Below are 16127 nucleotides of genomic sequence, written 5' to 3'. Positions count from 1 at the left end.
CAAAAATGCTGGAACTTACCATAATGAAACTCATTAGCATAGTTTCTTAGACCTTCCTGCCCACACGTTAAACACCCACCTTTCAATCTCTGCACCAGTTTGTGACGCATTTAAGTTTCAAACCCAATCAGAAACAACTCTAATGACATCATCAGGGTTATTTTCTCCTCCAGAGCCCCAGAGAAGATTATGCAACTGTTTCCACAGGCGGAGTAGTACTCCTTGCGATGAGTAATGTCCATATGTAAAATGTGTGGAGTGCCCTTTTGAATTCCTCCGCATTAAACCTCTGCATGTACAAGCAGAACTGCAGCAAGGGAAGAGAAAAAGCCAGAGAGAGCACGCATCACAGACAGTAAACAGGGGTCTATTTTATTTTGAACGAGTCTTTTAATTAATGCATTTCAAGTACTCCAAAAATTACATCTCTTTGCACAATACAATTTGAAATCTTTTTTTTCTTTTTAGTAAAAATGTTCAAAGTGAACAAAAATTTCCGATACTGTATAAAACACAGTGAACATTAAAATCAGACAGTAGTATTACTTTTTAATCTTGTGTTCTTTCGGCCTACATCACCTACAACATTTCAACTCAATTTGGACATTTTCAGTGCACGTTTATCTAAAAACTTTTTACCAAGACTACGAAATTAAAAAGAAAGTAAATTTACAGGCATTATTCTTCTGCTCTTCTACCCAAACCATGCCACAGGATAACGAAGACAAAAATGAGAATGAGTAACATTAACTCCATCACCCTGAATTGTTTTTACCATTGATGATGGTGGAAAAAAGTATCATAAGCAAACTCCATTTCAACTAGCACATATAAGAACATAAATAACTTAGAAGAAAGAAAAGTTTGTCACACATGAACATCTTCGAACAGCTTACTCTGGAATAAGAATACAAAAACTGAAACAGATGTATCAAAATGTAATTTTTCATTTTCAAATGAAATGCAAATTTTTCGAAGTACTGTACAAGTTTACATGTAAGTTCTCCAGGCTTGACGGGTGTGATCCAGCCTGGGAGATGAAATTTAAAAAGAGCTCCATTTTGTACAGACATGAGAAGTTACCGCAACCGCCGACCTGCCTAATTCATCTGTCATGTGAAAGAAACTGTCAGCTGTGAGACACACCACCTTTAACGTCCCCTCCAGAGCATGTTTGACTTCTACGACCATCAGGACAGTGTTTGTAAGATACTAGTTATGATTCGTATTCCATGCATTTAGAAATAATAACGCCAGGACAAAATAAAGTCGGAGCACAAGAAAACATCCTTGATGCAAAAAACCCAAGCTTTTTTTGTTTTTTGTGCCAAAGTTTTCGCCCACATTTCAAATCCTACTGGTGGGTGAAACACTCGCACGGTAAATAAATCCTGGGATTTTGCACAACATATCACGACCAGATTATCAAATCCTGTTGGTAAGTGTTATCTTTTTCCACAATGCTCCTCATGCTATGCCGCAGCGAGGCGAGGAAGAAAACACCTGAGGTGAACCGTCTCCTTCATGTCTTCTATTCAAAGTGGCTCCAGAAGATTTACAGATGCTTCCTGTGTTTTATAAAACCTGTGCAAAAAGATCAGCTGTATAAAGTTTTATGGCACGCTGATGTAAACTCACACCGACGGCTGCACTCATGAGCTCTCAAGGGGATTCAGTCCAGGAAGAAATCTGACCAGGAGATAACTGCAGGTGAGTTTTAAAGAAAGAGAAAAATTAAGAAAGCTGTTTGTCTCATGTGAAACTAGTGAACACACTGAGGAACGTGTGAATAGTGTGACAATACTGCTGCGTTACTCTGCTCCCTCCACTTCTTTAAAGACTCACATTAATAGCTGTCAAAGAAAATAGTGTTGAGTGACATACAAATATTACAGACCTTGGTCAATTAATAGTCACATTTAATAAATGTGTCTGCATGCCCACATTGAAAGTTCTTAGATGCGCTATCTGAAGAATAATAGAATGATTTAAATCTTACAATTTTTTTTTCTTTTTTTTTTTGTACATCCACACCGGAGTCGTTTTTAAATTTATTTCCACACTGGTGTAAACTAACTCTGTAACAGGATACACTCTCACCTCTAAACTAAGCCACAGCAGCCTTCACTTTCCCTTGTCTTCATATCGGATCAGGTAGAATCATCATCAGCTTCAGTTAGTGGTTATTCATTCTTCATCATCAAAAAACAAATCGGTAAAGACGATAAAAGGTGTACCAAACTAGGTGATCTTCCCTTTCTGTTCCCACGACTCTTCACCTCATCTAGCTTGTTACGCAACATGTTAGCAAGACAATAAAAAAACAAAAGATGAAAAAGGGGGATCTTGAACAAAGAAGGCCTGAAAAGTGGGATATGGTGACCTTGATGTTCAAATTCCAAATCTAGCAACCTAACGAAAGTGAAAGAGATCCACCTGATTGGACGACTACACGGAGAACCTGATGGCGTCAAATCCTCAACCGCAGCGTCCAAGGAACTCATCACGACCATCATTCCTTCATTTATGTGTTAAGAGTCCTGAGAGCACTAACCGAAAAATAAAAGAAAAAAAAGTGAAGAATTACACATTTACAGTAGAAGAAATAGTTTGTTTTCACTTATGATACACTAAATATGTACAGTCACATGCAGAAGACTGTCTGCACGAGAGACCGGAGCCTGTGTCTTTTGCCGTTTGACATGTGTAAATCACAAAAGTGCCGCAAATCCCCACTGAGTGTCTCTCAATCCTGGCTAGAATGGCAAAAAGAAAAGCACAGAACAGTTCACCAGCAGCCACGGGTGTGTCACTCAAGAAGACGTTGCAACCAAAAAAAAAAAAAAAAAAACAAATTAAAAAAAAAACACATCACAGAATGTACTAAAGCTACACATGATTCCTTAACTCCTTGGCACTCCTTAAAAAAAGAACGAAAAAAAAAGGTGGAAAAAGATGCTAGATCACACTGCATTGGAAATGGCTGATGGTCGAGTCCACTCCACAAAGAGCCAATATAGTTGCTAGATAGCATTTTCTCTTTTTCACTGTGTCTGTTTTGTCTGTAGATGGAGGATATGATGATGAGTAACGACCATGTCAGGCTTTTCTTTGGATGGAGTGACGCTTTTGTTTCCCACTGTAGGCACAAGGAGGAGCCAAGGCATTGGGGGGGAGGAGGGCGGGATGCAGGGTCTCAGCGTCTCATCTGGCCCATCTGATAGTTCTCTCTGGGCTGACGGTGGTGCCTCTGGGGCTGCGCCTGCCGCTGAGGCTGCCTCTGGGGTTGCCGCTGGCCGCCGTGGCCGCCGTGCCCACCGTGCCCACCATGTCCGTGCTGGTGGGAGTGCGGGTGCTGAGACTGGTGCTGCACCTGGGAGTTAGCATGCTGCTGCGCTCGCCGCCTCTTCAAAGTGCCTGTTAGGAGAGAGGCAGCTAATTGAGCTTGTTGAGAGACACACAAGTAGGTTTGCTCCAAACTAAACTGCATCCAGTGACACTCTGCTACTGATGCCCACACTGCGATAACAATAATCTTGTTCATTGCATGTCACACTGTGAGAGATGAGTCTACTAAAACCGTGGTCGCAGTCTGTGTCAGACTGCACGATATCAATTTGGATGCATGTCAGGTGATATGATGAAAGCCTGGTGAATTGTAGCGCTACAATGAAAGCAGAAACAAATAAAACAAGCAGACACGTGTCATCGACGTGTGTCATCCTTCAGCTCTTATGTCTTGAAAATGAAGCAAACCCATAAAACAAACTATGGCCATGGTGCTGGCACTTCAATGCATTGAAAACCTCAAATGAGGAGGAGGAGGAGAGCGTGGACTCATTCGTGGAAAAGGAGGTTAATATACTGCAGGCTGCTAACGAACTGTATTCGACATCGTTTCAAACGGCAGTCAGATTTTGGTCCTACATTTCTGCCACTGCCAGGATTTTTGATGCAGCCTATTTTAGTTGATGAAGCTTTTAATCAGGCAGCCGACTGTTTCGTAGTGTGACCCTAGACCATTGTTTTTGTTTGAACACAGATTTCAACACGCTTCTTTCACACTTGTCATAGAGGGCTTAACTAAGCAGAGGGATGCGGTAAAAGTCACTTCATTTTTGTCACAAAACTGCCTTCCAGCATGTGCAAACATGCCAAACTTAGTTTCTTTTCGAGTGTAATTCAGGCCTAATTGCTGAAAGTTGAAGCCAATAACTGCTCTCGGGAAAGACTTTCACAAACACCGTGACCGTTGTAATCCTTGCTAAAGACTGCTAAGCATTGAAAATGTACAAATTTAAGCAAATCCTACTGCAACAATGATATTTACGAACAATTTGATCAAATATTACTGTAACTATGCATGTGGCTAAACAGATGCAACAACCAGGACATTTTCTGGGAATGAACAGAATACAAACACCTTCAACAGGCCAACCCCGCAACTACAGAAGAACAACACAAATCAGTGCAGTGGAGAGGCAAGTGGAGAAATCACTGTAAACTTGTCACACACATGATTTCAAACACATCAGCTAAATGACGATGCATTTATAAATGAATATATAAAAGTGAGACTTTCTTTTGTTGGACTTTCTCTGTGGACTCACCTGGAAGTGGTTTGGGAGGAGGAAGTTTGGGATTACTGCTCGGTGTATGCACACTGCAAATCTTGATGAAGCCGGCCATCAGCATGATGAGGGCAATACCCATCAATAACACTGCCCACCAATGGGCCTAGACAAGAGAATGAAGCACAAATCAAGCACAATCAACACAAAACCACCTAACTTATCGTCCAATCAGAACCAAGAAGTCGATACGTACCACAATCCACTCTGCAATGTTCTCATAGAGCTCTGGGTTGAAGATGGCCTTCTTCAGCCTGGCCAGCGGTCCGTCTGCATCCACCAGACGGCACTTCATGAACACGTCACAGTAGCCCTTGAAGTCGTTGCAAGGCGAGCCAGCCGGCAGCGTGGTCACTTTCTTATTGAAGAAACGAGCCAGACGCTCCGACCCCGTGCTGCTGCACGTGTTGGGATTCACTGTGGAGACGAATCACAGACGATATAATTCAAATGACAGAGACAAAAACCTACAGCACATTTTATTTGAAGAAAGAACAAAGCCTAGTTGACAAGGTGGGGGAAGCGGGTTAATGACTCACTCTTCTCCATGCAGCACACGTGGCAAAGCTCAGTCTCGTCTTTGCCATCTTGGCTGGCACAGGTGCACGCCTCAAGCCCGTACTTCTCACAGATGGAGCCGGAGCAGCCCTGCGGGGGAGGAGCATGAGGACAGGCGAGATCAGACACTGACTGGTATGACTATTAGGTTGCTATAACAACCAGTTCTTCCAGGTGCGAAGTCTTCAGCCACTTACGCCATTGAGACAGACTTGAGTCTCTCCGTGGCAGGCGGTGAAGTTGGCCTTGGGCTCAGACGTGGGGCACTGAGCGCTGACCCCGTTACACATGCCCTGGTGGGCGCACTCGGACTCCTCTCTGCACTTCTCATTGCGACCCTTGTAAGTGCACTCAGCAGTACAGCAAGGACCCTGACTGGGACTGGTGAGAAAGAAGCGCCCAAGCGAGAATTAGAACAAATGAGCTGACAGATCTTTACGAAACATCAAAATGTTGAGGCAGACAAAAATTGAAAGATAATATCTACCTGCAGACTTTGTTGGGCTTTAATTTGCACTTCTTGTTGTCAGCCTGGTTGGCGTCATAGCAGCACTGGTCCCTGCACTGATCACTGTAGCCACAGTCGCACTCCTCTCCTGGCTCCACCAGGCCGTTACCACAGATGGGCTGGCCAGACTCTGTTTTGGGAAGGAAAAGTAAACATTAAGTCCGGTCCCCAGTAACTGGAACATGTCGTTCCATACTGGGACTTTTTGTACTGAAGGCTGAAAGTGGATGAGAAATCCGACATTTACTATGAAAACTGTCACTACAAAACCAAACCAAACAAATGATGTTCTGAAGAGTCGCTGCAATACACACGGAAACAAAATCAGTGTTCAAAAAGAGACAGATCCTTGAGAGCCCAAACTGCTCTTCATCAGTTTGGAAGGACAAGAATCCGTGAGAGACTGATATTGGCCTCCGTAGCGGATATGATAATCAGATAAATCAGCTAAGACTGATATGCATGAGACTTTGTAATGGACTTTTAAAGAATGTTTTTGTTATGATACTGGTTTGACAGTTGTATTAAGTATCACACTTTATTTAAAAAAATCCATGATATGCCAAATACTGTCACTAAAAATAGTGCTGGACTAAAACCAGGATTGTTTTTCAAAGACAACACCGGCCAATATGTTAGTGCAGCTTTAGTTGCCTGAATTAATTCACTAATTACCACGGTACTGGCGCTAAAATCTTCCACACTCACCAGTAAAGGGAACGCAGAAACAGAATAATATCGTGATTTGACTTAAAAAAAAAAGTCCTCAGTCCAACAAGAACAGAACGTACCGACAAAACAGTTGCTCCTCTTTTTCTCCAGAACCTGGCTGATGTTGCGCACACTACAGATGGAGAACTTATTGTTGTTGAGCTTGTCTCCGGATGTAGCTCTTGCATACATGATATAATTGCCCTTCTCCTTCTTGTCTTGGCTCTTGGATTCTCCCGGGGTGCACTCGGATCCAGAGTCGTGCTGAGAGTGAGAAGCAAAAGAATAAAAAATATCTCAGGTTAGCAGAGGAAGGACAAAGTGTACGAGCTTAATAAATTCATTCTCGGCGTGCGTGAATGTGGCACATCTAAGTAACTCACCGGGGAGCCAAAGTTGTGTCCTACTTCATGTGCAAAAGTGATATGGGAGACTTTTGGAGGTACGTGGGAGGCATAGTTCTGTACAGTGATTATACCGGTGTTGAGAGACTTCTTTTTTCCGTCTGAGTACAGCTTGCTTTTTTCACAGATACCTCCGGAGCTCCCTGGGAATGAAAAGCACAAGCTGGAACAAATCTTCTTCCAAATCACAGCCACAAAACATGAAGGATTTCGCACATCGAAGAGGGAGATTAATGCCGTGACAGTTTTTCAATTAAAAGTGCACATGACATAATGCCTTAATTCAAAACATAATGAGCCTGAGTGATCAACTAGTCTCGAGTGCACGTTAAATTAAAATGTTGTTTGTCATCGCTGGCAGGAGATACATAACCTCTCACAGTAAATTAAAAGATTTCAACGGTACAATATTTTTAAAACTTTAAATTAAGAATGTAGCACAGAATCCTAGTTGCTATTCCAGCACGTCAGTAACAACCAAACCTTTGGGAATCATCACATCTGCATAGTGTCGGATCTGATATTTGAAGCTGCATTTGGTCTGAATCAAAGAGCATTCAGAATCCCAAACACCACTGACACTTTTTCTTGTTGTAGCTGCAATGTATAATGCAGATAAGCCGCAATTAACTTCTAATGTAAATCACGGATGCTTTCCTAAAATAATCATATTCAACTAAACTTGGGTACCCATGCTGATAATGTGCCTAGAGCCCCGTGCAAAGAACATCATGAGATTCATACAGTTTTAAAAATGTCAGAATCTGTTAGCTGTGGATGCAATCATACAATACGCTGCTTTAAAAAGGGACCTATTTTTTGCACTTGCTGATCACTGATGACACACTGACTGTCTTTCAGTACCTGAGGGGGCTCCGACCCAGGCCAAACCCAGCACCCCGTCATCGAAGTCTCTGTCGGTGAAAACATAAGCCAGACAGTAGTCGTCATGGTTCTGCTCAGAGTTCAGCTCCAGGAACTTCTCCACCCCGATGTTGGCAAAGCGGAACGGGTTGGACCTGTCCCTCTCGTCACTGGTGGTGTTTATCTACACAAGAGGAGGGCCATGAGTTCAGGCGGAGGAGGGGATACAATCTAAAACGTTTAAACTGAAAGTTCAGCACAAGCCTTACCCTGATCCTTTTCACCATGAAGCTGATGTTGCGAATGCCCATGAAGTCTGTGCCCTGATAGATAGCATCAATGGCCTTGACATGACTGGAGATCTGAAAGAGTAATGACAGATTGAATCCACTCTGTGTGCAACTACGATGAGGAACACGCTGAAGGTACAGTACACATGTAGACTGAAGACGTAAAGTAACAGAGTAACTAGAGCAAACTGTCCTGAGCTCATCCAGGCATGTTTTGATGGACTGGTATTGGCTAAAATAAAGCCAATCAACAATCTTTACTGTTCTCTGTGGTGTTTTATCTGACTCAGCCCGATAGTGTCACAGGGTGGTCTCCTTTACCACAGCTGGCCTCTCTACAGTGTGAGCATTCAGCTGTACATTTAAAATTAGACAGTGTGAATGTGAGAATGATTTGGCCTCACTGGTGATTCACTGTGAGTTCAGACAATGAGCTTGGCAGAATACATGGATTCAGTTAGCTCCAAACGTAGCAAATCTGCTATCTCATCACTGTTTTTAGCAAAGGGCAGCATACAGAATGCTCAGGCAGCAGCTTCTCATTTTTAGCTGGAGCAAACAGATGCTTTTGTTGGTTAAAATGACAAACATCACCAGCAGGAGGCCATGTCGCCTGTCGCTAATTACTGCTTATACCATGAGTAACAGGATAACAGGAAAGGTAGTGTCTGTGTCCAGACAAAGACTTTTTGTGTGGACCTCCACTCACAATCAGAGTGTTTCTGTAGTCACAGCAACTCCAACAGAGTGATACGACTTCTCTCTGGCAGATCACATCATGTCACTTTCAGGGGTAGAAACCTCCCCATTAAACTTTCATTCCCATTATATCAATAATTTAAGCTTATAAACGTAATTGTTTTGAACCAGAATCTTCAGTATTTGGAACAAGCAGCTCGTGAAAAATAGGGTCTGACATATTTAGCGGTCTGCAGCTGTCAGTTCAATGCTTCAGATACGTGCTGAATCACCATTTAGGTAAAGAGATGTATTGGATTAGACTCTGTATCAGCAGAAAATTGAGCAACCCCTAGCAACCCAATGTTAGTAACTGTGTAATCATGTTTTAGAACCAGTTATCCAGTAAATACCATTCTCCTTTTTCTGCGTAGTCAGATTATTTGACACAACCATTATTTTGTTAGTGTCTTGGAGAAAAGACGTATTGTAACTACATAGTTTTGGTGAGTTTTGTTTTTGACAATTTAAATTGTGTTTGACGAAGAGTTATATTAAAGAGAATTAGATGAGTACATTGATACCGCTCTCATGTCTATACTGTAAATATGAAGCTATTACCAGCAGTCATTTAGCTTAGCTTAGCATTAAGACTGAAAACATGTGGAAACAGCTAGCCTGGCTCTGTCCAGCAGTAACAAAATATCCCTCCAGAACCTCTAAAGCTCACTCATTAACGTGTCATATCTCATTTGTCAGGCTGGTACTAATTTTCTGATTTAATTCATGTCCGAAAAGGGAATACGAATGTCCCAAGACATTGAACTGGTCCTCAAAGATACCATTTTTCCATGGGAATTATACTTCCATGGACATTTACTATTTGCTGTGCACTTCCAGGCTCTGACTTTTACATCTCAAACAGGAAAACAGGCATTACTGTGTGATTTTGTGATTACTGCAAGTTTTTTGTTTGTTGTTTTGTTCCTCTCTTGTAAGCCCCATGACTCATCACTTGCACTGAGTAAGAGGTGTTATTATTCCAATCCTAATTAGCCTTTACACTCTTAGATGTCGGTTAAAAATATACCTCTCCACACACATCAGACAAAAAAACCCTCATACTGACTGTGTAAATCCAATTCTAACCGCACCACAGTAGCATGTGTCAAGTGAGTGACAGTGGCTGCGTCTTACCTGAGCAATGACAGCCTCTCTGGTTTTATAGTACTTGTAGAAAAGGTGGTCTGTCTGAATGAAAAGCTGGCAGGTGTTCTTCTCAACTTGGGCCATCCTCTTCTTCCTCAACAGCACGGGGTCATTAAAGCCTCCCTCAGTGTGGAGCTCCTGGTGTGAGCAGCACCGGAGATAGAGAGTAGGAAACACATGGTTAAATAAAACATAGTATAGATAGCGTTTTCCAACCAAACAGTGGCTAAATAAATGATGTCTGGTATTTTTAGACTGTGGTCTTTCAGGTGCATACCATGAACTGCAACTCTGCTGAGGAACATAAGGTACTGTATATGGCACATACAAGAATATGGTGGGAAAAAAGGATAGAAAAAGCATATTAAATGTCTAATTAAAAGACTGTTTTGGAATAATGGAAGTAATGGAAGAGTTTCCCTAACTTATTTCCATATTTCCCGAATGGAAAGACAAATAAATATACACATATATACTCATATAACTAATAGTTTTTATTTTTGGTTCATGTGGTACGTGGTATAAATTGAAAAAGGACATACAGTACGCCATTTCTGAGAAGCAGCTGAATACTGTTTTTCAATCTGGGCTAATTTAAGTTTAACTAGTTAAAAATACAGCATACAAGTCAAAGTAATCCATGTATACAAGCTTACTTGTTTAATATTCAGGCATTACTGCATAAAACCCTAATTTGGAGTAAAACTTGGAGCAAAGACCAACTTTTTGTCCTGCTATTGAGATGAGCTACTGATTAATGGTATAGAAATCTGTTAATTGAGCTGAGAGAGGCTATTCTCACCAGTCAATATAACATCAGACTGCACACAGAGGCTTGAAAAACAGGCATCCACGGGTATGACCCTGACAAAGTAGGAAAAATATACTTTTTTCCCAAAAGGGCAAACCATCCCTAGACACTGTAAGGGTTTACTGTGGTGTGTGGTGAAGTTCACCTTGGGTGGCTTCTCCACGGCAGAGGCTTGGTACCTCTTCATCCTTTCAAACACCGAGCTATCAGCACAGCCTCCCTCTGGGCCGTACTTGTGCGGGTAGTCTGAGTGAGAGAGGCAGACACAACACTGTCAGGATTATGGGAGACAATGTTAGCTACTTAACCCCCTGAGTCACTCTATTTCTGGCGCTATTCATGATCAGCTAATGGGTGTACTTACACGCCACTTGAGCCTAGCTTTGCTATGTGAGCTGTTACTTTCCTGTCGCTCTCATTAGCGATTCCTCTCACATTTCTGTGTAATTTGCCCCTCAGCCACATACTATATGTACACAGATGATTTCAAATTAGGGGGTGGCAGTGTAGTGAAGTAAGCTTTGTGTTCACTACTAGCACCAACATTGTAAAGCTGCTAAAAGGAGGCAGTAGCCCGAGAGAAAGATCGTGTTACTCAGCTAATGAGCACCCCAGGTATCTGTGCTCCCTGGAGGGCGATCACACACCAGTCTGCCTCTATCAACTCAGCTGCCCTAACCTTGCACTTTCCCGATCATGCATTTACATATGCATGCATCCAATTAAACATCCTCAGTGATTACAAGAAATTGGCCTGTCAAAGTGTCTGTCTAGCTGACGTTGCTGTGGACTCACGTATGTCATCTTCGTGATAGATGACTGAATGGAAGGGCACGTCTTTTCCCTCCAGGTATCTCTCAGCAGGCTCCACGTAGTAGGTGCCTTGGTAGCTCTGAATGAAGCCCTCAAACTTACCATCCACAATGGCACCATGAGTCAGGGTACCTTTCTCACCTGGGAATCCAAATTACAGAGGCGCAGGTGTCAGATGATTCACACAAGATCAGGTATTGATGTTTCAGAAAAACATTAAACTAGAGTCTGAAAAACGCAAGTATAGACAAGCATATTAAAAATGAGAAGGACAGTCTTGCCGTAGATTTCTCCAGTGTAGATATGAGAGGTATCAAATGGAATCTCTTCTCCTGAAACATCCACCTTCAAATCTTGGGCAAACAAGGTGGTATCCCTCTTCATTCGTAAATTAAAATGCCTGAAATCGAAGCAATGAAACTGTGGGTAATTCGAAAACAAAATACATCTGAATGTGATGACACAGGGCACAATGTGGGACAGCAGAGTTATCTATATTGCAAGAAGTTTGTTTCTGTGATGTCCTAAAACTGCCTGCTGATGTTATTCATGTCTCAGCGTGAGCCTCAGCCTATAGATTTGGGTGAGAATATGAATGCGGCCTCACTTTGGGAGGTGAGCAATATTCACCCAACCTTAGAGAAAAGGGAGAATGCAAATGAAAGGGAAAAAGGGTGAAAAGAAGGGCATGGTTAGGCAGACAGAAAACATCTGAGCTGTTTTTTGCACAAGGGGAACTGCAGTCTATCCTGTAACAGAAGGAACTGAAAATCAGGACATCTTGAAACAATGCTGTGTTTTGTTGATCTAACATATGGCACGGAAACAAAGACGTTGCAGTAAACCTTGGGTTTCATGTAACACCTACACAATGCTCTTACTGTATGTTTGTGTAGTGTGGAAGTTACTGTACTGCAAGCCAGGCAGAGCAGTTTAAATTAACTGTAAGAAAACACGAGTCTTTGTTAAATTAGACCGGAAGAATTCGGTCAAACGTGACATGATGATCCTGTACGTGCACAAAACCTATTTGACTGTTTTCTGTTATGACTGAATCTCAGGGGAAAAGTGAGGTGCACTGAAATTGTATCTGACAACGCACTCGTACACAAAACCTGCATGCAGAAGGTGGATGGGGTGCTGCAAATTAAATGTAGGAATTCGACTTGTCTCTCGCTTTGTTGTGAATTCAAAGAAAAAGAGGCTGACACATTCCTGCTTTTCAAAGGAACAGACGTCTTCCGCGTGTTTGTTTACACGGCTCTTATCGTTCTCTTCCCTATTAAGCAGCGTCAGGGTTTGGGAACAGCAGGCCCTGCTACAGGCAGGACGACAAACAGCCTTTGCCAAGCTCCCAGCCAGATGGTCTTGACTTTGTCATAAAGAGTGTAGACACTTTCTATTATACAACATCAAGTCCTCAAAGTATTGGATGAAGAACCATGACAAGGACTATATATATCCATCAATCCATTGTTGAGGGGGGTTCCCACCAAGGTATCGAGTGTACAGAAATACCGTGGATCCTGTGATCCATCACAGGGCAAACCAACACACACACACACATTAACAGTTTCCTCTTCACCTGACCTGTATTTAGATTGAGGCAGGAATTCAGAACAAGTCAGACGGGGGCTGCAACAAATAATAGTTTTAATTATCAATTAATCTGCCAACTAATCTTTTAATTGAATCACCTCAAATTAAACGCCTGTTACACTTATCTCAAGCTCAAATTCATGTCTTCAAATAGCTTGTTTTATGTGATCAACAGTCCCAAGCCCAAAAATGATCAGTTTACTATCACACCAGACAAAGAAAGGCAGCAAATCTTCACAACTGAGAAGCTGGAAGTAGGAAATTGTGATATTGGTATTTTTGCTAGTTGATATTCTGTCCATCTGCCAAATGATTCGAAGTTTTAATTCCAATGGAGATAACAGAAACTACACAGAAAGAACCAAGGCTGAGATTTAAAATCTGTCATCACCAAAGACCCAGTCTGATGCCCCTGATCAGGTCCAATTTCATAAAACAGGATTAAACGTGAATAACTTTCAATCACACTGAAAATCTCCGCTACAGCTGATCTACACTTTTAATCCTAAACAATGTAGGCATATTAGATGAGCTTTGCAAATAAAAATGGTAAACAAAGAGACAGATGAAGAGACACGAAAAGAGAGATCTAGACAGAATTTCCTTTCAGATTAACATCTGGAAAAATGGACAAACCTTCCATGGGCATGAAAATCTAAATGAAGGAACTTGTCTTCATGGGAGAGCGCCCTCTTGGCCCTCTGATGCTTGCTGTGCAGAAGCTCTGTGTCGTAGGACAGGCCTTCATAGTGACGGATGTACTTGTTCAGGGGATTTCTGTAGTGTCCTGTCGGAAAAGAACAGAGGAAGTCCTGTTACCAGCAAAAACAAGGTAAACACAAGCTTTATGAAACTTAATGAAATGCATATCCTCACAGAATCAAAGTAAATGACAGCACAGGCGTCCCAGGTGTATGGATACAATATAAAGGTAAAAACATACCTATAAAAGACAAACTGCACTAGTGAATGTTGGAGGACAAAATACTAAGATCTGTCACATCGACTATACAGTACTTAGCAGATGGCAGATATGAAACGCTTGTTTTGCATGTTAGGCAATACATTTCAAGGATCAGATACTCCAATTTGAGTATTCATGGTGGTGTTTAAGTATAACAGCTACATTTCAGAGCAAATAACTGAGGCATGGTATGTGTCAGGAAAGTCTAAGTGCCCAAACAATTGATGATCAGCCAGATATTTAACAGGCAGGATTAAAAACGATGGCAACTGACAGCAAGCCAGTATGGTCTGCGTTTTAAAATTCAGCTAAATCCATTTAAGTCAAATGGATGCCAGTTTTGGAGCTGTGCTCAACAACAGCCCCCAGCATCACAACATTATTATTTTGCCACGAGAAGAGTGGGTGGTGGGCTCGAAGGGAAAAGATTCTGGAGCACCTCTACTCATTTCACAAACTGCTTCACACCCAAAAGCAGTCTGACAAACTCCACTTGAAGTGCGTAGACAGGGCACAGAGCACACTGGCAGATCTGTAAGATCCCATCTTTGGCCCATAACATGAAAACCAAAAGAAAGTGCTTTCAGTTAAATACAGTATATGTAATTACTACTGTCTGACTGGTAATTATGCCTGACTATTGAGCCAGAAATTATAGGATTCCCTGTATCCATGTAACAAAGATGGGTAAGTAGACCAGGCTTCAGCTAGTTCTCTGTTCATGTGCACTATGAAATATTTAGGTGCCATCATTAAATTTTTCATTATGGGGACTATGAGAAGTGAGGGCCATGCCTACTCTGAAATATCTTAATTTGTCACGACCTACAACAAACATGATAATAAACACATAGATTCCTCTTTATTACAGTTCTGCGATCACTCTGAACCATCAGTATTAAATACTGAACACACACAGTAACGTAGCAGCGACATGTGCACGTTGACGTTAATTTCACCAAACGAAAAGGGCCTACTGAGTTGAAAAAGTTGTGACTGATACTTTTGACGGTTTAACAAGGGAGCAATGTTGAGATTAAAAATATTTCCCATTATTCAACATAGATATTGATCGTACAACTGACTTACTTCTACTTCTGAGTCCCATATAGCCAATTTCATTTTACTGATACAAGATTAAAAAGCCGATAGGGGCAGGTGTATGATGCCATAGGTACACCACAAGTCATTATAGCATTTTAAAGAGGGGCAATTCCCCCCAAAACAAATCATTAAAATCATAATGAACCCAGAGTTAATGCGACTCACAATACGTTTAATTCGAGAATAGCAATAACAGCACAAGACACAGCACTGACCACTGACCGACACAGAAAACGGAATTACGCCAGCAAGCCTGAAAACTTGTGTCATATAAATTATAAACGCTGACAAGGTGCAGGAAACGTCATGTCACCGGCTAACTTTATCATTTTCGACAAAAGTCGTTACGTTAGCGGCTAAAGTGTTAGCTAGCACGAAGCTAACCGTCCGTTAACCCAGTCGGCATCTCCGTCTTCTCATAACAATGGCTGTCGGCGCTATTCGCACGATAACAACAAAACCGATCCAACCCTGACAACAAAATCGGTGACAATGCGCGGAAACATCTCCGCAATATCGGTTCATTTCAGTCAGCTGCACCGAACCAAATCAGCTTTTACGCCACGCACCATTTGTTAGCTTGAAGTAATACGGCAAAAAAGGGTGCAGTCCCTCTTCATAACAAGCAGGCCCTGCTGATCCCTTCTGTTAGCTAACGGGTTATCAGCCTTTCTGCTCCTCTCAGCCGCTGCCTCACGGATTCAACACAACTTGTAAGGTTTTCTGTGGAAATACCTCACTCACCTTGGGTGTGGTTTAATAAGTACACGAAAAGGAAAACTTTAAGAAGAAGCATATCTGCCAAATCCATTGTTAGAGCATTGATGCCGTTTTCACTTTATTGTCCTACTTAGATAGGCGCAGACGCCCTGTGTGTTTATTGCACCTTCCTCTCATCGCCTCCTCTCTCGCCAACGTCATGACGTCAGACGCAGGGCTGCCTGGCATCCCTTCCCCCAAATGCATCCATGATCCAGGCCTGC

General features: G+C 42.0%; 1 protein-coding gene across 1 annotated transcript; it reads right to left on the bottom strand.

The window, feature by feature from the left end:
* Positions 1-351: 351 nt before the first annotated feature.
* Positions 352-16033, bottom strand: LOC139337253 (disintegrin and metalloproteinase domain-containing protein 10-like). The gene is made up of 16 exons (XM_070971763.1): positions 15889-16033; positions 13713-13863; positions 11759-11877; positions 11460-11618; positions 10810-10910; positions 9842-9991; positions 7946-8038; positions 7677-7860; positions 6792-6955; positions 6489-6672; positions 5677-5827; positions 5387-5570; positions 5171-5279; positions 4828-5048; positions 4611-4737; positions 352-3417 (listed from the first exon to the last, which is right to left on the bottom strand). The coding sequence occupies exons 1-16, from the start codon at positions 15953-15955 to the stop codon at positions 3197-3199; spliced, it is 2385 nt and encodes a 794-aa protein (XP_070827864.1). The 5' UTR covers positions 15956-16033; the 3' UTR covers positions 352-3196.
* Between the last annotated feature and the right edge of the window lie 94 nt (positions 16034-16127).

This window comes from Chaetodon trifascialis, chromosome 10 (genome assembly GCF_039877785.1).
Source record: "Chaetodon trifascialis isolate fChaTrf1 chromosome 10, fChaTrf1.hap1, whole genome shotgun sequence".
Taxonomy (NCBI): domain Eukaryota; kingdom Metazoa; phylum Chordata; class Actinopteri; order Chaetodontiformes; family Chaetodontidae; genus Chaetodon; species Chaetodon trifascialis.
Note: the sequence above shows the minus strand (reverse complement) of the source record. Positions and strands in the feature narration are given on the sequence as shown.

Coding starts and splice junctions, on each gene's coding strand:
- LOC139337253 (XM_070971763.1), bottom strand. CDS start 15,955: ATGGATTTGGCAGATATGCTTCTTCTTAAAGTTTTCCTTTTCGTGTAC. Junction 6,956..7,676: donor CTGGGTCGGAGCCCCCTCAG/GTACTGAAAGAC, acceptor TTTCATTCCCAG/GGAGCTCCGGAGGTATCTGT. Junction 4,738..4,827: donor ACATTGCAGAGTGGATTGTG/GTACGTATCGAC, acceptor TCTCTTGTCTAG/GCCCATTGGTGGGCAGTGTT.